The sequence below is a fragment of the Trachemys scripta genome, chromosome 8, assembly GCF_013100865.1.
Source record: "Trachemys scripta elegans isolate TJP31775 chromosome 8, CAS_Tse_1.0, whole genome shotgun sequence".
Taxonomy (NCBI): Eukaryota; Metazoa; Chordata; order Testudines; family Emydidae; genus Trachemys; species Trachemys scripta.
In genome coordinates, this window is record NC_048305.1 from 80,795,038 (window position 1) to 80,821,753 (window position 26,716).

At 40.3% G+C, this 26,716-nt stretch overlaps 1 protein-coding gene across 4 annotated transcripts in view; it reads right to left on the minus strand.

The window, feature by feature from the left end:
- The window catches only part of PRKACB (protein kinase cAMP-activated catalytic subunit beta), a 115,788-nt gene that overhangs the window by 10,297 nt on the left and 78,775 nt on the right, over positions 1 to 26,716 (minus strand). For all 4 annotated transcript variants that reach the window (XM_034779050.1, XM_034779051.1, XM_034779049.1 and 1 more), the window contains 8 exons: positions 25,587 to 25,648; positions 24,457 to 24,585; positions 17,044 to 17,142; positions 9,396 to 9,478; positions 8,671 to 8,797; positions 5,641 to 5,736; positions 5,110 to 5,232; positions 833 to 997 (listed from right to left, as the gene is read on the minus strand). In XM_034779050.1, coding sequence (XP_034634941.1) covers positions 833 to 997; positions 5,110 to 5,232; positions 5,641 to 5,736; positions 8,671 to 8,797; positions 9,396 to 9,478; positions 17,044 to 17,142; positions 24,457 to 24,585; positions 25,587 to 25,648 — 884 coding nt within the window. The remainder of the gene's footprint in view (positions 1 to 832; positions 998 to 5,109; positions 5,233 to 5,640; positions 5,737 to 8,670; positions 8,798 to 9,395; positions 9,479 to 17,043; positions 17,143 to 24,456; positions 24,586 to 25,586; positions 25,649 to 26,716) is intronic.

Below are 26,716 nucleotides of genomic sequence, written 5' to 3' on the forward strand. Positions count from 1 at the left end.
GGCACAGTAGGCACGTGCCTAGGGGCACCAGGTTTCTAAGGGCACCTAAAAGTGAAAAGTGGGTTAAAAGTTTCATTTTTTAAAGAAAACATGCTGTGGGCGGGGGGGAGGGAAGAGAGGGGGGGAGAGACGGGACAGGGACGCTGAACATGCTGTGCCTAGGGGCGTGTAAAGTGTAAATCCGGCCCTGCATCCAACCACTAGAAGGGCTCCCAACATTGCTACTACTGATGGAACTGCACTAGTGCTAGAAAAACAATTGGAGAATTTATAAGAGATCTTCTATGTATTCAAGATTAACGAGATCATCTTCTGCCTCAGAAGAAGACAGCAGAGGAAAGGTGTGTGACAGCAGAGGCTGGGTGCGTAATAGCAGAGGCTGGAGACAAATCCCTGGATTAAGACCAGAGCATCTCCATGCTGAAGAACAGGCTGGTTTCTGAGAAGAAGTAGGCAAAGAACGTAAAGGTTTCTTAGTGGGAGGGACAATTTCAGTAGCCATTATATGTTAAGGATTAAGTAGAAGTTAGAGGTGCAAGAAATAGCTCATTTTGAAGATGGGCAAGAAAGAAATTAGTAGAGCGTGAACCATGCGTTAGGGGAGCAGGGAAGTGCCTGAGGTGCCCAGGATAAGTATACTGGTCCTTTGTAATTTAATGCATTCCTCAGGATTCTATGGAATATCATGCTTTTCTCAGAACATCTGAATTTGATGGGTCAAATTTGCTAACTTTTCCATTCATAATACAATTTACAATACCCAACTTTGACTTTACTTAATGAAATCAGAAATACATATAACTTTAATTATTTAGATGAGAAAGTGCCTTACCTTTCTCTGATAAATGGCAATCCAATCTGTTGTAGCAAACCACTTGTGGTTCTTTATGTCATTTACACCATTCTTTAGATTTCCATATCGTTTGGTCAAGTCTACCTGGAGTAAATTTCTTAGTAGGTCCTTCAGGTCTGAACTGAAGTGTGATGGGAACCGTACCTAAAAAACACACCCATAAATTAACACCACAATATAGATTACATTTGTTTTTTCTCACCCTTGGTGAAGTAAAGAGAACAATGTTCATGTAAATTAAAACTGTGGAGTCATTCTACACTTCTAATTATACATATCAGTTGGAGCACTTAGAGACAAATGGAGTTAAGGTTGCTTATGCATTTTGATTTCAAAGGGCCTTTTCCAGTGGCATATAACTTTGTCAAATTTTCACTTCTTGGGCTGAAATTTTCTAGGTCTTGTCTGTCTCTGGATTATTTATTTATTTATTTTGAATTTTTAGCATACAGTAATGGTTTTGTAAGAACTAAGAAGCTAATTTAGTTTTTACTAACTGATGTCTCTCCAACACTCCTGGGTCCCCTTTCATCAAATAATTTTTAAAACCAAATTTTAAGCTAGCATCAGATTTTGCCTCCATTTTTGAGAATATAACTGATTTTTCCAGTAGAGAGGGGATACTCGCCTGACTTATTCACACAAATGGTGGTTTGTATGTACCCACTTACGCTGGTGAAATCAAATAAATATTTTTGAAGAATGAGGACAGCAATTTTAATTCTGATTTGGAAAATCATAATTATAGAAAAGAAGACTCAATATATAAGATCTGTGAAAACTGACAGGGAAATATAAATACTTATTAAAAATTCCTACCAAAAAAAAAATAAATACACGAGATAATGATGAAACTACTAAAACTCACATTGCCACAGTTGGAGCTATAACTCCTTAGTACAATAAAAGGCTTATCTTTAACTGGTTTAAATCTTACAGGATTTATTTTTCCTTACAGAACTGAGAAAGGGTAAGCTGAATGCATATGATAGTTTGTAGCTGAGGCCTGGACTGACAAGAGTAATCAACACCTGAAGGGAGGGCTCATTTCTTGGTGGATAGAATTAGGGAGGTAAACAGATAATTATGCTGAAAATGGAACATTTCTGCTAAATAAGGTAAGTAAATAGGACAGTAGGCTTAAAAGATAGAATGTCTGAGCCAACTAAGATAAGAGGGAGAATACCCTGGGAACCATTTACTATGAACAAGGTAACAATGGACAAAATAAGTTAGGAATGTAGAGATGAGGTAAAGAGTAGGTTGAGTTTGGACAATGCATGGACAAAGCATGCTTCACAGGGATTGGTTCTTGCAAAGTAACCAATCCAATAACGTGTGATGCAATGTATAGCAAATGCAGTACAATGTATAAAGGAAGATGTTTTTTGTGTAACTTTGGATGTGTGGTACACCCTATAACTTGAGTAGGATCAAATCAGCATAGCTTTGCTGAATGCCAAATAAAGATTCCCGAGTGATGAAATCTGGAGTTGAACTGAGTTTTTTAGATTCCATGAAGTGTTCTCTGAGAACTGGACAAGGTGCTCTGGATAAGCTGAGTGGAAAAAGTCTCAGAGGGAATCCCAACACTGTTTGACCCTGGTGTTTTGTCTTTAGTAAATTACCATTATAAGGGCATCCCATAGCCACTGAACTCATGTATTGGATTAGGAGGATTAGGATTTCTAATTAGTTGCTAATTGCACACTCAGCAGTCATATGTGAGAATTCAATCTAGAAATGTATTTATACTATAATCTCTCTATAGATACCCATACACTGCCAATCAAGCTCTTAGCTGAACAATTCTGAGCACTGTTCAAACACATGAAAGTTTGTTTGCCTTGTCAAAGTAAATTTGTGACTATTTAACAGGCCATCTCAAAAACAAAATAGTCACATCCACTCTGCACTGGCAAGGTAAACCAGGTTAGCATGAACTGTGCTTCAATGTTTAAAAAAGATCCAGTGGATACAGGTTTCACTGCATAGTTTTACAGGGCTTTAAATGATCCAAGAAGAGCCATCAGAAAAATCTAATGCAGGATCTGAAATTGAAAAAAAAAGTCTCTTGCCACGTCCACGCTTCCAGAATTTGGCACTCACTACGCCCAGTTGGTCAGTGGTATTCTGTAGCTATGAAATAATAATTAATTTAAGAGTTAAATGCAGTGCGCAGAATTATTTAATTTGTGAAGAGATGTGGCAAAATCATCAGCTCTGATAGCTAAGTATGCTCCTCCGATTTATCTGTCTAGGCATGTGTATGGCTCTCATTAGTGTAGTATCTGAGTGCCTTACAATTACTAATCAATATTATCCTCAAAACACACTGAAAGGCAGGAAAACATTAATGCCATTTTACTGATGGGGAACTGAGGCAGAGGGTAGGTAAAATGACTTGCCCAAGGTCACATAGGAAATCTGTGGTTGAACTGAGAACTGAATCCAATTCTCTTGAGTTCAAAATCCAGTGCCCAATCCACTAGACCATCCTTCCTTCCTCGAGTCAGTAAAAATATCGAATGATAAAACTGGAGAAAATTTAGGTACAATAATGACTGCAAAAATGAACCTTCTTTTTCCAATATGAAGATAAATCTTAATGAATAGGTAGTTTAAAGAATCTTTCATTAAAGAGAGTGGTCATTCTAAAAGTCAATACTTTAGGCAAAATATAACGAAGGAAATTAATAACCTATTTTTACAGGAAGAGCCACAGGAAATTTAGTAATCACAAGTGTCCCCAATTTTATATTTCATCCAAAAGATAGACTCCTCAGAAGCAATATTCTGTAACACCATGCTACAACATTAGTTCAATACTGACTTAGAAGGAGGAATGCCAGTATTTGAATCACCAGCACCATCTGGGTTTTCCCCAAGATCTTTTGTACAAGCAGTGAACCAGTTAAAACTGTTTAAGTTAGGAGATCTGATGAGATCACTGAATGAAGTGATATGGCTGTTCATCATGTCAATGTCTTTTGTGTGCTTTTACCCTGTACTACACAGATTTCACGGGGGAGACCAGCGTTTCTCAAATTGGGTCCTGAACCAAAAGAGAGTTGGGGGGGGGGTATGTGGCAAGGTTATTTTAGGGGGTTCATGGTATTGCCACTCTTACTACTGCATTGCCTTCAGAGCTGGGCGACCAGAGAGCAGTGGCTGTTGGCCAGGCACCAAGCTCTGAAGGCAGCTCCCCACCAGCAGCAGCACAGAAGTAAGGGTGGCAATACCATACCATGCCATCCTTACTTCTACGGTGCTGCTGCTGGTGGCAGCTCTGCCTTCAGAGCTGGGCACCCAGCCAGCAGTCATCACCTCCAGCTGCCCAGAAATAATGGTAGCAATACCCCCCCCCCACACACACACACACAACAACCTTGCAACCCCTCCCCCAACTCTTTTTTCTGTCTGGATCCCTACAATTACAACACCGTGAAATTTCAGATTTAAATAGCTGAAATAATGAAATTTACTATTTTTAAAATCCTATGACTGTGAAATTGACCAAAATGGACCATGAATTTGGTAAGGCTAACCGGAATGTGCTATGCTTTAACCTTCCTTTCTCTGTGCTAACCTAAGGATTCCCATTGCTGTGTTGACTAATAAACCCCATTATTTTGACAGCACTTTGAGTGTCACTGCAAATGCTTGGTGAGGTTCATTAGACCCTGAAGATTACACAAGTCTCTACCAGGAGTCTATCTCACTTGGATTTGCTCAGCAGACTTCATGGTGTGAAAGAGGAGTGCTGGAGCCCCAGATGTTCAGTCTAAAGGAGGCAGTGAGGCCACGTGGCCTAGTCTGTGCAGGAAGAGAGAGACCCTTTGAAGGTTTGGCACACTGAAGGGGTGCCTCCTAGAGACTGTTCAAAGCTCGGGATGTAGCACTGATCCTGTGGATTTGTGACATATACCTACTGGATTATTTAGCCATTTTCTTTTAAACACGAAAATATAAAATTTGGGGTGTGGGAATGCAAGAGTTTTTAAACTTTAAACAGAGCAATATTTCAGAGACTTAAAAAATGTATGCACTTTTTAAAAATTATTATTGCAGTAAGGATGTCCATGGATTCAAAAGTACCTGTTATGGACTTTTCTAATTCTCTATCTAAATGGATCAACCTCTAATAAATCAGTGAATTGTGGATCTACTCAGTAGACAATCAGGTTACAGTAAAAGCTCTGCAAAGACATGGTACAAAACAAAGAGTTTTTTTAAAATAGACCCCTTTTGCATACCTTTCCAGAAACTATCTTTTCATAAATTTGAATTGGTTGATCTGCAAAGAATGGAGGATATCCAGCGGCCATTTCATAGATTAACACTCCTAATGCCCACCAGTCCACTGCTTTGTTGTAGCCCTGCGAGATAAAGGGGAAATATTACTGTTTTACCATAGCTAATAAAATTTCAGAGTTCCTATACACTTATAAATACAAAATATACAGTATTAGTATAAAACATTAAAACACAGAATAGTTCAAAATTAATTGCCTCATGACTTCCAGTCTGAAGACGACAATCTGAAATACACATGGATGATGCACTATGAGATTTATTCATGGCTCAGTTCTTGAAACTTCTTGCACAGATTGCTGTGCTTGGGCAGAGCCCCAGTGGGACTCTGCACAGGTGCAGCAACCCACCCACCCAGAAGAAAGCACAAATAGCACCCACGTAGCCACCCACCCACCGAGGATCAAATCGGATCAAATGTCAAGCCTGAACAACAAGACAGTGCTTGTTCTTAAGATTATATATAGAAATACCTTGCTGAGAATTATTTCAGGAGCCAAGTATTCTGGAGTTCCACATAACGTCCAAGTCCTTCCTTTTACTCTTTTTGCAAACCCGAAGTCTGTGACCTGGAGCACAAAGAAAAGTACTTGTAATTATTTTTAAGTGTAGTTTAAAAAAAAATTCAATTTGGGAGATGTTTTGAAAAGTATCTTCATCCACAGAAGCAATTCACCATTTATGTCTTGTTCAACATGGTGTAAGACTTCATCTTGTTTAGCCAGTTATTTTGATCCTTTAATTCACACAAAAACTTATGAAAAAATTGATAAAACTAAAAAAAAGAAAGATATGGCACCCTTAGCACAAGCCACTGTATTAAAAAAATGCAAAGCAATGAGAGCTAACCATGGATTATCATTTTACAGATGAATTATACTTGTATTAAATGTTAGTCCTTACTGTTACTTCAGTCTTATTAAATATAGCTAAAAATGTGATTATTGATAATGGGTCACAACTTCTGTAGATGCCATAAATAACTCGACAACGTGATCAGAAAAAAACAGTTGGTCAAGAAATCAGCAACTCCTTGAAAATCTGGGAGATTTTTACTGCAAAATTGCATAAGGATAATATCAGGGGTCGGCAACCTTTCAGAAGTGGTGTGCCGAGTCTTCATTTATTCACTCTAATTTAAGGTTTCGTGTGCCGGTAAAACATTTTAACGTTTTTAGAAGGTCTCTTTCTGTAAGTCTATATTATATAACTAAACTATTGTATGTAAAATAAACAAGGTTTTCAAAATGTTTAAGAAGCGTCATTTAAAATTAAATTAAAATGCTGATCTTACACCACCAGCCTGCTCAGCTCGCTGCCAGCCTGGGGTTCTGTTCACCTAGGCCGGCAAAGGGCTGATCAGGGCCTGCGGCCGGGACCCCAGACCTTGGGGGATGGGGGGGGTGTTTCAGGGGTCAGGGCAGAGGGCTGGGGGAGGGGGTTCAGGGCAGAAGGCTGGGGTGTGTGTGTGAGGGTTCAGAGATCAGGACAGAGGGCTGGGGGTGTGTGGGGGTGCAGGGCAGAAGGCTGGGTGTGTGTTGGGGTGGGGGGGTTCAGGGCAGAGGGCTGAGTGTGTGTGGGGGGGTTCAGGGCAAAGGGATGGGGCTGTGGGGGTGCAGGGCAGAAGGCTGTGTATGTGTTGGGGTGGGGGGGTTCAGGGCAGAGGGGTGGGGGGTGCAAGGTAGAAGGCTGGGGTGCTCGGCTTGTGGGGGTGCTCCCAGCCCCCTGCCCTGAGCGGCTCATGGCAGGGGGCTGGAAGGGATATGCCCTGTTCCACCCCCTTCCCCCAGGCTCCATCCCTACCTCTCTCTGCGTCCTCTAGGGAGCTGTGTGCACGCTGCCGCTCTTCCCCCTCCCCCTCGCAAGGGCCATCAGCTGATTGGCGCAGGAATGGAGAGGAGAAGGGGAAGGAAAGCACCACGCAGGGAGAAGAAGCGGGGGAGGGGGGGAAGCTTGGCTGCCGCAGAACCAAGCTTCTGCCTCCTGCCCCCGCAGGGGAGAGCGGTGGGCGGGGTGGGGCTGAATGGGGCTGGTGGTCAGGACCACGGCAGGGAGCTGCGTGCCACTCAAAATCGGCTCACGTGCCGTATCTGGCACGCGTGCCATAGGTTGCCGACCCCTGGATTATATGTACCCTTTTGGCACCATCAGTGTAACATTATGTAATAGAGTAAGCTATCATAAAGGAGGTCTTTTCAGATGATAGTAACTTCTGATATAATCCCTCTGAAACACTTTCTCAGACATTATATACTATTCAATACAAACTCCTTCAGATGCAAAGAGATGCAAAATGGAAGAGGAACGTTTCCATAGCTTCACTACTACGGTATTGCTTTATGTGGAAGAAGACTGGAACTTTTACCTAGATAAATAGGGCATATATCTTTGTTAGCATTTCTTCCTCCACCAAAAATAAAAAAATAAATAATAAAATAAAATAATCTGACCTGCCATTGCTCAAAAAATCATTTACGACGATCCAAAAACCACTTATTGAGTATAAGACAAATACATATTCTTCTTTCTTGCAAAGACAGATGGCTGTTACGAAGACTTTACTGGAAATAGCCAAATCACAAACACTGATCTTTGTTCTTTTCCATTTATGCTTTCAGGCTGAGTGGACAAACTATTGAGGTTTTCTGTTTTATAATTTCAGTCACACTGTTAATCAATCAAACTTATCAAGAGAGAATTTTTATTTGCAGTTATGTTGTTTGAAGCAATGCACAGTTAACACCCTTGAGGCATATGTGGAAGATGCCTTATGGGAGTTTTCCTGAAACTTCAAGAACTTGCTATTTGAGTTCAACAGTTGTACTGTGAGATTCAAATATTTACGTTTGCATAAACCTACGTTTTTACCCCTTTTTAGCCTGAGTGGTTAGCCAATATTTGGGGTCTTGCAGGTTGTTTCCATTAGGAGGAGAAATTGATGATAGAGAGTTATTTCTCTGATGCCATCATGTGTATTTATAAATAATGCACACAAAGTTCTGTTTCCTTAAACACAGTAGAATCAAACAGGAGGCAATTTCTTCCCAATCAGAACTTTGCCCCAAAAGCTCTCTTTTGGTTCTCTCTCAAGGCCAAGTCACCAGTGATTCATGTATTGTCTCTCCTGGCTCTCTGCTTGCTTTCCTGTTGGCCTGTGTGTTTCTGGCTCACAGTCACAAACAGATTCACCAAACAATACCCACCCCTTCATTTGCATTCAGATCCAAGGAAAAACTTTTCAAACTGCATAGCTCAGCTCCTACTCCAGCCTTCCCATGATGGTAAGAGATTTGGGCAGTGGCTTCTTATTATTTCATCCATTACTAAACATAAGGGCATTTAATCACTCCCTCATTTAGCCTGAATGGAAGATGACTGTCACATCTACCAGCTTCAACAAGGTTTGTGACTTCCCATAATTCATAGATGCACTTGCTAGGAATTACCCAACCTCCAGCATAATACAAAACTCTGAAATATATAAATGTTCACCTGTATCATACCTGGATATATCCTTGCTGGTCAATTAAAAGATTTTCAGGCTTCAAATCTCGGTAGATGAGGTCTAGTGAATGGAGGTACTCAAATGTTAGCACTATCTGAGCTGCATAAAACCGTGCATGTGGTTCACTGCAATGAATTAAAACATTATTATGCCTTTAACAATAGCCTTACGTAGTTACAATATAAAACGTCACATTCTTAAAGCTGTAGACAATTTAAATATCAAGCAATTGTTTCCTAGTTATTTATGTGATAGAAAAAGAACAAAGGGAACCAACAAGATTTTAGTATCCAAATACCCGTAATCTCAATCCTCCACGATTTATAACATTTAAAATTGCACATGCAAGACAAGGGGTAACATGCTCCATAGGATAAATCTTTCTGTTTATTTAATTTCTGCTTTGTTGCAAGATGATGTTTTCATTTCACTTGGTCTTTTGGATTGACTTTTAGAAACCAAAAACATTGCCAATGACAATCTATACACTCATCCCAGGATTCTTTCTTGTACAGATTATGAAAGCCTATATTAACTAATTGCAAACAAATAAATGTAATTAGGAGACTTCCACTGCATGTGGAAAAATTAAAAGGCATGTACCCATATTATGCAATTAAAACGCTTTTCTTTAATGATTACAGTTTTAAGAAAAAAAAATATACACAAACTAGAAATTTAAGATTTTTATTTCTGAAGGAATAATCTAATTAAGTATCTTACCTGAATCTTCCAATTCTTCTTAGATGTGAGAACATTTCACCACCAGGGACATATTCCATAATCATGTATAAATTAGAATTATCCTAAGAATCAAATAAAAAGATACACATAAATATTAAGAATTCAACATTCTAGAATCTCTATAGAAAACAATTTTTCAAGTAAAGCACATTTTACTTTTTACTAAAGAAGTAAAAGATTAATCTCTAACCATATACTCACCATAATCAACACAAAACAGCATACAGTAGGTGGGGGAAAAGTCAGACACAGGAAATAGACACCACCACTCTGACGTTGCACTCCGTATGTTTTATGTAAATATGCTAATGAGTGTGAATATAATGTTACTGTAATATGCTTTATGCAAAAGGTCTCTTGTAAGGTATCATTACAAAGCTTATAATCTACTAAGTAGATCGTAATTGTACTCAACAAAAGGCGGCATGTAATAGCCATAAAAGGCTTAGTTTATGTTCTGCCCTGCTACCACTGATCTGAAAGGTTTACAACCATAAGCAAGAGGAGAGTTCAACCAGTCTCAAGGTAAATCGTAAGAGTGCTAATCCTGTACAATGCTCGGCTGGAACCTTAGCTGGAATAAACTAACACAGCTCCATTGAAATCAATGAAACTACACAGAAATAAACTAGCTGAGGATCTGGTCTGATATCTTTAGAGAAGTATATTCCCACAACTGTTTAGAAAGAGAGGGCAGCTCCTTCTAGTGGACCTCTAACAATTGTAGAGCTAACCCAGGGAATGCACTTTAGTTCATGCAGTGGTCTAATGTACCTATTCTGCTTCAGTCCTCTCTTAAAAAAAGTTAATTGTGATCAGATGCTTAATACAATTAACATTAATTACAATCTGGGGCATGAGCCAGAACAGGGAAAGAACAGATTAAAGAATAATTAGACAAATTAGATATATTCAAGTTGGCAGGGCATGATGAAATTCACCCAATTTACTCAGGGAACTAGCAAAAGCAATCTCAGAATCATTAGCAATTATCTTCAAGAACTCATGGAGAATGGGTGAGGTACCAGAGAACTGGAGAAGGGCAAACATAGTACCTACCTATCTTTAAAAAGGGGAACAAAGAGGACTGGGGGGTTATAGACCAGTTAGCATAATGTCGATACCTGGAATGACACTGGAACAAGTTATTAAACAATCAATTTGTAAGCATGAAGAGGGTAATAGGGTGATAAGTAATAGCCAGCTTGGATTTATCAAGAACAGCTCATGCCAAACTAACCTAATTTCTTTCTTTGACAGGGTTACTGGCCTAGTGGATAGGAGGGAAGCTGTAGATGTGATTGTAGTAAAGCTTTTGAGGCTGTCCCACAATATTCTCGTAAGCAAACTACAGAAATGTAGTCTAGAAGAAATCACTATAAAGTGAGTGCATAACTGGTTGACAAACCATGCCCATGAAAGCTTATGCTCAAATAAATTTGTTAGTCTCTAAGGTGCCACAAGTACTCCTTTTCTTCATGCTCAGAGAGTAGTTATCAATGGTTTGCTGTCAAAATGGGAGGACATATCTAGTGGGGTCCAACAGGGGTCTGTCCTGGGTCTAGAACTATTCAATATTTTCATTAATTACTTGGATAATGGAATGGGGAGTATGCTTATAAAATTTGTGAATGACACCAAGCTGGAAAGAGTTGGAAGCATTTTGGAGGACAAGATTACAATGAAAAAGGACTTTGATAAGATTAAATTAAATAAAGGTAAGTGCAAAGTATTACTGTCCTGCTCTATTTAACACTAGTTACATCCCAGCTAGAGTAGTATGTCCAGTTCTGGGTGCCACACTAAGAAATATGTAGACAAACTGGACAATCTAGAGGAGAGCAACAAACGTGATAAAAGGTTTAGGAAACCTGACCTATAAGGAAAGATTAAAAATACTGGGTATGTTTAATCTTGAAAAAAGAAGACTGAGTGGGAACCTGCTAACAGTCTTCCAATATGTTAAGGATAATTATAAAGAAGATAGTGATCAATTGTTCTCCATGTCCACTAAAGGTAGGACAAGTATTAATGGGATTTAGCTGCAGCAAGGGAGACTTAGCTTAGATACTGGGAAAAGCTTTCTGAAAGGAATATGTTACAAAGGGAGGTAATGGAATCTGCACCATTGGAGGCTTTTAAGAACAGGTTAGACAAACACCTTTTGGGGATGGTCTAGATTTAGTGGGCCTTGGATCAGTGCAGGGGGATGGACTACATGATCTCTCGAGATCCCATCCAGCCCTACACTTTTGTGATTCTATTATTCTCATTAGGGCCATGCCTCCATAAGATATATAAATGTATCTCAGAAAACATACATGCAGACAATGTTAGCTTGCACTTAAAAAATTCTTCCAAATGGAGCATAAAGATTGTCATTAAAGTAACTGATGTTAGTTTGAAAGATTCCGCCGCACTGGAAGCTGAAAATTAAAGTTATTTTCAAGTTCTCCTTTGCTTATCAGTTTACAGCACGCACCCATTTATCTGAATAGAATAGAATAGAATATCAGGGTTGGAAGGGACCTCAGGAGGTCCTCTAGTCCAACCCCCTGCTCAAAGCAGGACCAATCCCCAACTAAATCATCCCAGCCAGGGCTTTGTCAAGCCTGACCTTAAAAACCTCTAAGGAAGGAGATTCCACCACCTCTCTAGGTAATCCATTCCAGTGCTTCACCATCCTCCTAGTGAAAAAGTTTTTTCCTAATATCCAACCTAAACCTCCCCCACTGCAACTTGAGACCATTACTTCTTGCTCTGTCATCTGCTACCACTGAGAACAGTCTAGATCCATCCTCTTTGGAACCCCCTTTCAGGTAGTTGAAAGCAGCTATCAAATCCTCCCTAATTCTTCTCTTCTGCAGACTAAAAACAATCCCAGTTCCCTCAGCTTCTCCTCATAGGTCATGTGCTCCAATCCCTAAATCCATTTTTGTTGCCCTCTGCTGGACTCTTTCCAATTTTTCCACATCGTTCTTGTAGTGTGGGGCCCAAAACGGGACACAGTACTCCAGATGAGGCCTCACCAATGTCGAATAGAGGGGAATGATCACATCCCTCGATCTGCTGGCAATGCCCCTACTTATACATCCCAAAATGCCATTAGCCTTCTTGGCAACAAGGGCACACTGTTGACTCATATCCAGCTTCTCGTCCACTGTAACCCCTAGGTCCTTTTCTGCAGAACTGCTGCCTAGCCATTGATCCTAGTCTGTAGCAGTGCACGGGATTCTTCCATCCTAAGTGCAGGACTCTGCACTTGTCCTTGTTGAACCTCATCAGATTTCTTTTTGTCCCAATCCTCTAATTTGTCTAGGTCCTTCCGTTTCCTATCCCTACCTTCCAGCGTATCTACCACTCCTCCCAGTTTAGTGTCATCTGCAAACTTGCTGAGGGTGCAGTCCACGCCATCCTCCAGATCATTAATAAAGATATTAAACAAAACCAGCTCCAGGACCAACCCTTGGGGCACTCCGCTTGAAACTGGCTGCCAACTAGACCTGGAGCCACTGATCACTACCCGTTGAGCCTGACGATCTAGCCAGCTTTCTATCCACTTTATAGTCGATTCATCCAGCCCATACTACTTTAACTTGCTGGCAAGAATACTGTGGGAGACCATATCAAAAGCTTTGCTAAAGTCAAGGAATAACACGTCCACTGCTTTCCCCTCATCCACAGAGCCAGTTATCTCATCATAGAAGGCAATTAGTTTAGTCAGGCATGACTTGCCCTTGGTGAATCTATGCTGACTGTTCCTGATAACTTTCTTCTCCTCAAAGTGCTTCAGAATTGATTCCTTGAGGACCTGCTTAATGATTTTTCCAGGGACTGAGGTGAGGCTGACTGGCCTGTTGTTCCCCGGATCTTCCTTCTTCCCTTTTTTAAAGATGGGCACAACATTAGCTTTTTTCCAGTCATCCGGGACTTCCCCCGATTGCCATGAGTTTTCAAAGATAATGGCCAATGGCTCTGCAATCATATCCGCCAACTCCTTTAGCACCCTCGGATGCAGCACATCCGGCCCCAGGGACTTGTGCTCATCCAGATTTTCTAAATAGTCCTGAACCACTTCTTTCTCCACAGACGGCAGGTCAACTCCTCCCCATGCTGTGCTGCCCAGTGCAGCAGTCTGGGAGCTGACCTTGTTCATGAAGACAGAGGCAAAATAAGCATTGAGTACATTAGCTTTTTCCACATCCACTGTCACTAGGTTGCCTCCCTCATTCAGTAAGGGCCCACACTTTTCTTAACCTTCTTCTTGTTACTAACATACCTGAAGAAACCCTTCTTGTTACTCTTAACATCTTTTGCTAGCTGCAACTCCAAGTGTGATTTGGCCTTCCTGATTTCACTCCTGCATGCCTGAGCAATATTTTTATACTCCTCCCTGGTCATTTGTCCAATCTTCCACTTCCTGTAAGCTTATTTTTTGTGTTTAAGATCAGCAAGGATTTCACTGTTAAGCCAAGCTGGTCGCCTGCCATATTTACTATTCTTTCTACACATCGGGATGGTTTGTTCCTGCAACCTCAATAAGGATTCTTTAAAATACAGCCAGCTCTCCTGGACTCCTTTCCCCCTCACGTTATTCTCCCAGTGGATCCTGCCCATCAGTTCCCTGAGGGAGTCAAAGTCTGCTTTTCTGAAGTCCAGGGTCCGTATTCTGCTGCTCTCCTTTCTTCCTTGTGTCAGGATCCTGAACTCAACAATCTCGTGGCCACTGCTTCCCAAGTTCCCATCCACTTTTGCTTCCACTACTAATTCTTCCCTGTTTGTGAGCAGCAGGTCAAGAAGAGCTCTGCCCCTAGTTGGTTCCTCCAGCACTTGCACCAGGAAATTGTCCCCTACACTTTCCAAAAACTTCCTTGATTGTCTGTGCACTGCTGTATTGCTCTCCCAGCAGATATCAGGGTGACTGAAGTCTCCCATGAGAACCAGGGCCTGCGATCTAGTAACTTCTGTTAGTTGCCGGAAGAAAGCCTCGTCCAGCTCATCCCCCTGATCTGGTGGTCTATAGCAGACTCTCATCACAACATCACCCTTGTTGCTCACACTTCTAAACTTAATCCAGAGACTCTCAGGTTTTTCTGTAGTTTCATACCGGAGCTCTGAGCAGTCATACTGCTCTCTTACATACAATGCAACTCCCCCACCTTTTCTGCCCTGCTTGGCTTGGGGGCACCCAAAATTTCAGATAATGGGGCATTTGAACACACAGAAGTGCTATTCACTAACACAGGGCTGCATGGAAGACATGCTGTGGATTCAGATAACTAGGATTATCAAATAAAGTGAATTTGGATAATTGGAATTATATTGAATTTCACGTAGGGTATATAGCTAGTTTACAACAATATTTTGACATCAGTTTTGAAGGTCTTTCTAATATAGAGAGGGCATCCCCAATTCCCAAGATGCGGATATGTAACTGACTCTTGGAAAGCTCATGCTTCTGAAGCATACACCTCACACTGTGCACCACCCATCTATACACACACTTTTCATAGTTAAGAGGCACCTCTTGTTAAAATAATCTGAAGAGAAGGAATTTAGAATGTCACCTAATCAACAAGATCATAACATTAAGCTCGCTCGTATTCTCTTTAGTTTCTATTTCTTGTATAGACATTTAGATGTTACAAAGTGTCATCAAGCAAAAATGCGCAACATGGATCTCTCCGATACTTACTGAATCTTGGGTCTTGTCTACACTACAGAGTTTTGTTAACACAAGTTACACCGATGGACAGCCACTGCTGTAATTAAACCGCTGTTTCATGTCCACACTATGCTCCTTGTGTTGATGTAACGCATCCACAATAGCACCTCTTGCATCAACACAGAGAGCAGTGCACTATGGGTAGTTATCCCGCTGTGCAACTGGATGCAGGGAGCTTTGGGAAAGTTTTGCAAAGCCTGACGGGGGCAGGGAGAAGGGCAGTATCACATGATGACGGCTTCTCAATCCCATCGTTCCATGGGCATCCTACTAGATTGACAACTACTTTTCAACTGCCCTGGTAACCTGCAACCTAATAATCTCGGTCAGAAAGCATGGATCCTGCACTGCTCTTCAGTATTGTACTGTGCATTATGAACACAAGTATATAAGAGTAACACAACGGGGGGCTATTCAGCTGAAGGAGCGTATTAACACTGAGCCACAATAATGTTGTTGACGTAGTGTACTGAGCCTGGCATTGTTTGTTTGTAACGTGCTATGAACCTTGTAATGATCACAGTGTGTGCCCGAAAAGTGGCACATTTTAAATCCCTTTTTAAAGTAGCACTCAGTAATATGACCAAACTGACACTGCTGGACACTAACACAAGAAGCCAACATAAGTGTGTGTGTGGGTGAGTGTGTGACAGTGAGTATGTGTGACAGAGTTACAGAGACAGAGTGTGTGTTGGGGGAGAGTGAGTGTGTCGGCATGCTATCTATAAATCCAGACAGCAGCCAGAAACAACCAATCCTGAGACAGAAGCTGGTGCACAGACAACTAGCACAGCCTCTTCTCCCCACAGACCAAGGAGATCCACCCACTTCCCTGCAGTCCAGGCAGGAGTGCGCTTGCTGCCAGTAGCTTGCCTGTATAGCTGGCTGCAGGGCAGCAGAGTTCAAAACAGTGAGCAAAGCGGTCATGATGGGCATTGTGGGATACCTCCTGTTACGGTGATGTAAAGAACACAGTGTCTACACTGACTCTTTGTTGATCTAACTTTGCTGCAAAAAGCTCTACGACTCTCATCAAGGTGGTTTTATTTGGTCATCAAAGCAGGAGAGTTTTGTTGGTGGGAGGAGCACTGTAGGGTGTACACCTCCACTATTTTATTGACAAAAGCTGCCTTTTGCCAACAAATTGTGTAGTATAGACAAGGCCTTATTCTCCCTAAGGAGAAAAAAGACTTTAGCTTAGCATATAGGAGCAGAGGCACAAGGTTTTGAGTCTTTTTCAAAAACAACCAAAATGCCAACACACACACACACAAAATAAATCATATGCTTCTTCATGTAACACATATACTTATACATATATATATATATATATATATATCTAATAAAGTAACTGGTGTTGATAGTGGAAAGAAGAATGATGGAGAAAGACCAATTTTTTCTGCTTTAGCATGATTTTCCCCAGAAGTACACAGTTAAAGGTACAGCATGAACTTTAAATGTTACTTTTATCTGAAAGTTTTACCAATGATTTTTACAATTATCATTTACATTATTACGACTGAAAGAGATTAGAGAAATTACATTAAAAAATGCAAAGCCTAACACAACACATTAAAAATAATTGGCTACATTTCAAATTGATAGTGTCCCTTCATGGAAAGGTTTTATGCAAAGTACATTTTACCAAAAGCATGAATTACTGGATATTAGTCATAATTTACTTAGTATTTTGAAAACAAAGCACATACTTTATATTACCCATGGCAGAGAAGAAAATTAATTTTGCATTAATAATTCTTAGGAGGATGTGATCTACTTTATCATAACTGCATTATAGTGCAATGACTTTACAGATTGAGCAAGAAAGTTATCTGTACATATCTAAAATTTGAGCATATACTTCATTCACAATTTTGAAACAACTGCTTTCAAAATATTTACCTTAAAAGAATACTCCAGTCTCACAAGGAAAGGAAAGTTCACTGCTTGCAATATTCTCTTTTCATTCAGCGTGTGTTCTATTTGCTTCAGTTTGACAACCTACAAACAAACAATCTTTAAATTTTTCAGTCTAAGCAGAACATCTTACATCTTCCAATAAACATATTAAAGTAGTTGAACTGAAATGCAAAACATGTAGATACACATGGCCAAATGAAAGGCTTTCTAATACACCTCTACCTCGATATAACGCTGTCCTGGGGAGCCAAAAAATCTTACCACATTATAGCTGAAACCGCGCTATATCAAACTTGCTTTGATCCGCCGGAGTGTGCAGCCCCGCCACCCCCAGAGCACTGCTTTACCGCGTTATATCAGAATTCGTGTTATATCAGGTCGCATTATATCAGGGTAGAGGTGTACAACAACAACGAACAACAAACAACAACAACAACGTCATATTTAGAATTTCTTTCCTTAAAATTTTAAGAGACTTTACAATTCTGAAAACATGGTTAATGGATATCTTTAGTAATTAGAGGCCTTTTTATATCCCCAAAAGTGGAGCATAGGAACCAATGAGGCAAACTTAACACATCCATGACAATGTACCCAGCTGACCTGATGGCAGTCACCTGCAGCAGTGACAGGGTAGTGAATCTCCATAGCCATTCGATGCTGAGACTATCAATAAGGGTGTCCATTAGTCCTAATGATGAGTTTTGTGGGTGAAACATACTTGCTCACAAGGAACAGGACTGAGACCCACTCATTTTGCAAAGCCCACAGCCAGGAGAAGATAATGGAAAATTTGGGTTTAACTAATAATGACCCAGGAACCTATCCTTGTAACAAAGCCCGATGCCAACTCTGTCCACATATCTATTCAAGTGACATCATCATAGGGCCTAATCACATCAGCCATATCATCAGGGGCTCGTTCACCTGCACATCTACCAATGTGATATATGCCATCATGTGCCAGCAATGCCCCTCTGCCATGTACATTGGCCAAACCGGACAGTCTCTACACAAAAGAATTAATGGACACAAATCTGACATCAGGAATCATAATACTCAAAAACCAGTGGGAGAACACTTTAACCTGTCTGGCCATTCTATGACAGATCTGCGGGTGGCTATCTTAAAACAGAAAAACTTCAAAAACAGACTCCAAGGAGAGACTGCTGAGCTGGAATTGATATGCAAACTAGACACAATCAACTCAGGATTGAATAAGGACTGGGAATGGCTGAGCCATTACAAACATTGAATCTATCTCCCCTTGTAAGTATTCTCACACTTGCTTCTTATCAAACTGTCTGTACTGAGCTATCTTGATTATCACTTCAAAAGTTTTTTTTCTCCTACTTAATTGGCCTCTCAGAGTTGGTAAGACAACTCCCACCTGTTCATGCTCTCTGTATGTGTGTATATATATCTCCTCAATATATGTTTCACTCTATATGCATCCGAAGAAGTGGGTTGTAGCCCACGAAAGCTTATGCTCTAATAAATTTGTTAGTTTCTAAGGTGCCACAAGTACTCCTGTTCTTTTTGAGGATACAGACTAACACGGCTGCTACGCTGAAACCTTACTCAGAACAGTCGCATCTGCCACACTTCACAATGGGTTTCGTATATTCTCCTGTATACAGTAATTCTAAGGCCTCTTAACAACAGTGTCAAAATCTGAGTCTTGTCCTCTGCTTGGAGGCTACTATAAATGCTTTACTGCAAAACGCAGTAAAAGGTAGGTTCCAGCTCTCTGTTCTTCTATTGCTAATAGGACATAATTCTATTTCCTTTTATTTAACTCCATCATTAAGTAATCACTCCAATTTTCCTTACTTCCCATCACCCAATTTATCAATACCCCATTGTGAGAACTGGTGGAAGTGCTTATGACTTGAGAATTATGTTACTAATGCTCTGGGTTAGCTTTGAACTGGTTACCTAAAGGTGAAAGGCTTTGTATCCCATCTCATTATCAAGGTACTAAGCTATTAAAGTCTCTCTAAGGTGCATTAATTTTATCAAATAATATAGGCTTTCTAAAGCAATTTTAGGTAGCATGTAACATTTTTTTTAAAAACACAAAACAGAGCAAACAAGCCCACGAAAATCAGGATAAAATTGGAGCCACTCAAAAACAGTGTTTTTGTTAAATAAAAATCTGATCTTACTATTATAAATAACTGATATGCTAGGTTCACAGCCAAATCTGAAAATTTACTTGTATCAGTTATTTTGGTTGCAAAATAGCTGTAATATGTAGAAGAGCACTCTCCCCTTCCTCCCCTCTCAAAATTTTGTATGAGAAAGCTCTTTCTTTCTTTTTTGGGGGTTTGTTTTGTTTTAAATGTTTCTTCTGACAGAAATCACAAACCCAGATATTTATACTCATCAAATCAACTCAGTTTGCCCTTTTAAAAAAGTAATTATGTAATGAAAAAAACCAAGCAATCACTTTACAGATATGCTGTACCAAGAAAGGACATACTTGAAGTTTTTTTAATTACATTTTTAAGCTTTGAATGAGCCTTGACTTATAATACAGAAAGGAAACACTGAATCACCCCGGACATTCAGGGTCCAACATGTTATGTTGTTATTGACTCTAGACAAAAGCTGCCTCCATGACCACGAACTCTGTGGACTTATGAGGGATTTTTAACTGCTGAATCTGGTGAAGTTTTTGAGAAGGAAATATATCAAATTCATTTGTCTGTGGAATGGAAGGCAACTTTCTTCAGCTGACTGAAAACTGCATACAATTCTCTTTTTTAATCAGTCAGATCTCCCCTCTCTCTTAGATGATAGGACACCACACACAGTAACAAGATGGTAACTAGAATTCAACATAGAGTAAGGGTGGTGATTGTTTGAGTGACCTCTAATATCATAATGATCTAAGAACTCTTGGCATGGCAAAGATATACACTTCGCTATCACAGGGATGTAATTTGTAAAGTCAAAATGGCTGAGAACTTAATCTGGATGATAACAGATTGCAAATCCCAGCGAGGACAACCTGGTAATATGCTGAACAAAAAGTGCTCTCAACCATATTTGTAGCTGTTTCCATTTCTTCACACTGACTCAGCCATTTTAGGCTTGAGTGTGATACACGGATTGACATTTCTGGAATCTTATTATATAGATAATCCGTATATGCAAGAAACTGAATTAAAATTCCATGGGCAACCTTAATTTTGACATTTCCTAATTTTTAAGCCCTTCACTTTGTAATGTTCTTTTAATGTATTTTTTGAATTAAATTATTTATATAGTGTCATAAACGTGTCATAGTGCCTTACAAACAAATAATATGACAAGTCTTAGTCTTAGGACCTTACAATCTGAATTACAAGTATTATATTCCTGAACAAGTTCCAGATGAAAAATTATCTGCAAACCATAAAAACCTGTCACCATAAAAATATGCTTTACCATAAAAAATAAACAAAAGTTATAGATTATTTTAACAATATTACTTTGCATCCTAAAATTACAACTTTGTTTAAAATGAAATTTAAGCAAATGATAGTGTTTATTGAATCTAAAGTAGATGTGATTAAAAAAAACAACTATTAATAAAATGTAGAGTGGCATATCAGAAGTGATTCAAACCTTAGCAAGGCATTTCAATTTTCAATAGATAGCAAATGTATAAAACAGCAGCTCTCTCTGTAATCTGTGGAAAACTGTGCATAGTGTTGGCTCTCCTCTTTATTTCCAGCTGCTAAATCAGAGAGCTAAAAATATTTTCAATTCTTTCCTAGATTTACTCCTCCATCTAAGGGCTTGTCTACACTGAGAAGTTTCTGCGCAGTAAAGCAGCTTTTTGCGCTCAAACTGCAGCCATGCACACACTGTCAAGCCAGAATGTGAGGTTTTTACCCACGGAAGCTTATGCCCAAATAAATCTGTCTTTAAGGTGCCACCAGACTCCTTATTGTTTTTGTAGATACAGACTAACACGGCTACCCCCGATACTTGAAGCCAGAACGCAGAAACTCCTCAGTTGCAGTGCTGCAAAAAAAACCCACCTCGACCAGAGTCGTAAGGCTATTTGTGCAGAGGCTCCAGCGCTCTATTGCCAGTATGGACAGCTGATTGCTTTCTGCGCTGTAACTGGCCTCTGGAGCTGTCCCATAATGCCTCAAGTGACCGCTCTGCTCATTGTTTTGAACTCAGCTGCCCTGGAGATATGCACCCCTCCCTTTTAAGTGGGTGTGTGAGAGAGAGCGCGCGTGCCCAGGGAGGAAGGTAGGGGCTGGTGTGTGTCCCCCAAAACACAGTCTCTCTCCTCTCCTCCATACACACATACACTTCCTGTCACACACACTCTCCCCCACACACACTTCAGTTGAAAAGCAGCTGGCAATGTAGCAGGATGCTCATGGAACAATGGGATTGGGAAACCTTCCCAAAGCACCCTGCGGCCAGTTGCACAATGGGATAGCTACCACAATGCACTGCTGTCTTTGCCATTGCAAGAGCTGCTAATGTGGATGCACTCCAGCATCACAAGGAGCACAGTGCGGACATGCAACAGTGGCTTAATTCCAGTGTTTTAATAAAAGTGGCATAACCCGTGGCGCAGAAACTTGCCAGTGTAGACACACCCTAATTAAGCAATTACTACAGCTGTTACAGGTATGTTATATGATCATGAATGAACATGGCGTATGACTATGGTATAAAGAATGGAGATGAAATGATCCAACTAGGCAATCTCTATTAGCTTGTGGTCCACGCTATGAAAAATTTGTGGACTCTTGATCCAAAGTGTCCTTTAAAGTTCTTGAACTACATTGTATCAACATGTAGCAAGATAATTTTCAATTTTAAAAGCTCACTATACGCCAGGTGTTCTCAAATGGGGGGTCGGGACCCCTGAGAGGGTTGCGAGGTTATTAAGTGGGGGGTCACGAGCTTTACGCCTCCATCCCAAACCCCGCTTTGCTTCCAGCATTTATAATGGTGTTAAATATATAAAAAAGTGTTTTTAAATGTATACGGGGGGTCGCACTCAAATACTTGCTATGTGAAAGGGGTCACCAGTACAAAAATTTGAGAACCACTGCTATACAAATACAGTTTGCTTATGCTGAAGAATGTTTGAGCAGATTCCATCTAAACCCTAGTCAGTTACATTTGAGCAAAAGATAATTAAAAGCAAAAATGTTATCTTTAAAATCAGCTGTTTCTGTACTTTTTTAACATGATCTTTTTAGCATATTCTGTGAAACGTCATTGCTAATGGTTGCTATGAAGCAAAGACATTTCTGAACAATCATAATTGAAAAATGGGGGAACTACCTAATAAGAAACCACTAATTAGACTTTCTTTAAACACTATTTGAACTGTCGATAGTACTAATTGTAGTAAGCAAAGAGTACTACACATGGTATATATTTAATCAGACCCATGTCAAAACAAAATCTCTTCTTAAAGTAATATCTAGTTAATAAATTATGTGTCAAATTCTCTGAACTTGAAAAGTTTTACTCTTTAAAATTTAGTGCCAGCACAATACATATAGTTTATTTTGCACACATACAGGATTACCCAATCTAGTGATACCAGACTATTTTAGTGGGCAGAGTAGGAGCAGTGAAAGCTGCATCACCCTGGATACAGGACAAACAGCAGACAACTCCTTCGAAAATGACTGCCTTCCCAACAGTCAAAAATCCAGCAAGACATAGGAGTAGCTCACGCATACAGGGCTGCAAATTCAAACAGCCAACTGGCCCATGCTGCTCATCTTTGTTCCCTTGGCACTAAGTTCACCTGTCCTGGCAACATGCAGCCGTCTGCTGAGTGGGGAAACACTCGCTCTGCCCCATCCTCGCTTGCTCATTTTCACTGGGCTGGGGCAGAGGTGGGGGCGCAAGAGGGGGTGAGGGCTCTGGCTGGGGTGCAGTCTCTGGGGTGGGGCCAGGGATGAGGGGTTTGGGGTGTAGGAGGGAGCTCCGGTCGGGGGATCTGGGCTGAGACAGAGGGTTGGAGTTTGGGAGGGAGTGAAGGCTCTGGCTGGTGGTGAGGGCTCTAGGGTGGAGCTGGGGGTGAGGAGTTTGTGGTCCAGGATGGGGGCTCCTGACTGGGGGGTGGGGCCAAGGGGTTCCGAGTATGGGAGGGTGCTCCAGGCTGGGGCAGGGGGTTGGGGTGTGTGTGGTTGGGAGGGAGGGGTCCAGCTGGGGGTGTGGGCTTTGGGGTGGAACCAGGGATGAGGGGTTTGGGTTGCAAGAGAGGGCTCTGGGCTGGGACAGGAGTGCGAGCTTTGGGAGGGGGCTGGAGTGTGTGAGGGGGTACAGGCTCCAGGAGGGAGTTTGGGTATGGGAGGGAGCTCAGGGTTGGGGTAGGAGGTTCGGGTGCAAGAGGGGGTGCAGGCTATGGGTCTCCATGCGCTGCCCCTATCCGCAGGAACGGTCCCTGCAGCTCCCATTGGACGCAGTGGCCAGCATGTCCCACCAGCTCCTAGGTGCTGGGGCAGCCAGGGGACCTCTGTGTACTGCCTGAGCCCCAAGTGCCGACTCTGCAGTTCCCATTGGCCGGGAAACACTGACAGGGGCAATGCGCAGAGCCCCCGGGCTGCCCCTGTGCCTAGGAGCCAGAGGGACATGCCGGCCAGTTCCGGGAGCTGTGTGGAGCTGGCCACTGTGGCCAACCGGACTTTTAAACAGCCTGACTGGAGCAGCCAGGGTCCATTTTCGACTGGCCATTCTGGTCAAAAACTGTATGCCTGGCAACCTTACCCCCTGCTGCCTGGGAAGCTGCCGGATTGGATTGCTCTAGCCCTCCCTCCCCCAACTCCAGAGCTGCACAGCCCTCCCGCCGCTGATGCCTCTCACCCTGCCCCCAGGTATGCGATTAATGCATTAATTTTGCTTTAAGTTAATTGCAGTCGTTAACTGCGATTAATTAACAGCCCTAATCAAAATAGGTTATAACAAAGAAAGAAAAAAATCCACACAATAAAAAAAGAAAACATAATAGGACTATGGACCAAAAAAAAAAAAAAAAAAAAAGATGGGTGAACAAAACATATTCTCTTCAAAACACTACAAATCCAAAGAACCAGGGAATGAACTATACATACAAGTGTGAAATGCTATGACTAGACTGCAGGATTTATTTTTTACTTGTGCCTTTTCAAAAAAAATTGAATCCTTAGGACAAGGTAATTCTCTCGCAGAATTGTTAAAGAAAAGCAACAACTCTATTTTCCTGTCAGAGGCAGAAGTGCCAGCTAAAACCCACCGTAACAGCATGAAAAGTGAAAATAATAGGATGCAACATTTTTTCAGACCACAGATAATGATTTCAATGAACAGCATGCTCTCTGCTGGCAAAGACAGTTTTTAACCACACAAATTAGTATAATTATAAAATGCTCCAACCTTCTGTTTATCCAGTATCTTCATAGCATAATACTGTTCTGTGGATTTATATTTCACCAACATAACTCGCCCAAATGATCCTGTTCCAAGGGTTTTTTGTCTCTCAAAGTCATCTAGGCCAGCAGTATTCTACATGTACACAAAAAAGTATAACAGATTAATAAATAATGATTACAGTTTTGGTACATAGAGACACTTAGTGATGGGAAATGTAGTCATTTATCAAAGAGGATGGATGCAATTTCTTCTGTCAAAACTAAAAAACTAGAGCGCTAACTAACGTTAATATAATTTCACACAATGAACCTGGATTGAGAGAACTGTAAAAGTGCTTGCATTTAAATAGAAAGGGACTTAATGTATGTTTAAAAATGACAAATATTGTTATCAAAATGTTATGCAGCAAGCAGTGAGAATTTAGCTGCAAAGAAATCATGATGTTAACACAAGAAAAAAAGAAAACAAAACCTGCAAAAGATTACAGTCACTATCGAGTTTCAAAATTAAGTGCTACAGAGAATTCTATGTGGGAATGTATTGAGGAACTACTATTCATACATTGTCTAGAATTCATATTTGAACACATTTATAAAAAAGAGATCTATCACCTCAATATTTGGATGCTATTTGAAAAGTAAGTAAAATTACAACTTTTCCTCCAAATAGGAAGCATATACTATGCACTCTCACTCATCAAGAGGGAAACTTCTCCCTAAAGCCAAAGGATTACGAACCAGGAGAGAAATTTCCAAGGGGAATGTCTAGGATATACAAGGTGTCCTGTTACAAAAAGCCAGTTGTAATAGGACATAAGAGTGGCGAGATTCAAATGATCAAATTGTCAGTAAGAATGAATTTCATAGCAAGGAACCTATCACTAAAAATGCTCTTTCCCAAGCTTCTGAAACCAACAACCGAAGCATCTTTGCTGATCTCAACTGCAATTACAAATAATGCGGTTAAATTCTTTGCTTGGACACTCCCTCAACAGTTTTTGTACTGAAAGTATCTTCAATTTTCTGTAGTTCCCACCACAGTAGTATCTGAGTACTGGATACAGAACTCATTTCCATAAAAGCTACTAGTCAGAGTCATGCAATGCATTTGTATTTTAAATCATAGTTCCTTACCTGAGGGGGGCTTTCCCATTTTCTTAAGAAATCTTCTTTGGCTTTGGCTAGGAACTCTTTCACTGAAAATACAAAAAATGTTCTCAAGTTCAATTCACTAAACATGTAATGCAGCTGTTTGAAACATGTATCTATTAAGTATGGTTTCTTTAAATAAAAGTATATGATAAACTCCTCTTCAGTTCTCGTACACTAAATAGATTAATTGCTTTTACTAAACACAAAGCAAGCACCAGCATCTCTAAGATTTCTACAGTACCTCCAGTAGACCCTAACTCTCTTGGAATACTACATATTTCTATATAAATTACTTAATCTACTTTAAATCTAATGACCCACAATACTGTACATGCAAGCAGTCTTTAAGGTGATGTTAAGCATTCTCAAATTGATTGGAAAAAACCTGCACTTTGCAAATAATCTACATTCATCTAAGGCAAAGTTATACTTTCAATAATAAAAATAAATAAATAAATAAATGGAGAACAAAATAATTCTCATTGCCTTTTTTTCCCCATCACCTTTATTTAAAGGCCGATTGCAAGCAGAAGTACAAATTGTACAGCATTATCGCAAGCAAAGACAAAACACAGGGCTACTACACTGCACATTAGAGATGCCCACAGTCAGAGAATAAACTTTTAAGGTATTAATTTCCCATTTGAAATTAAAGCAATGTAGCAACTGTACAATTCTGGATGACTGTTTAAAATGTGCACTAGCATATTGTAATCCAAGATCACTTTTCAGATATTTTAATCCTACGTCTTTATCAGCCAAATCAGTGTAGGATATTTTATAGATACAATGAAAAACAGGGGCTTTTTCAGTTTTTATTGTTATTCTGAAACATTCAAAGAATCACCATTAATAACTCATGTTTATTTTGTTTTCTTGGGGTCACTCCACATAACAAGAGATTAGCAGTGGTAGGTTTTCTGTATTGGTGAGTTTTGCTACAATTCAACATAATCAAGTGTTTTCTGAGTGGTATACAGAAACATATTTTAACAAGTATATTGTCATTTCTGCTGCTAAAAAAGAAAATACTGTTTTATGATTGGCTAAAAACAATCATGTGATGAGTCAGGATGTTCCCATTGTTTGCTTACTCAAAGAATATATATGCC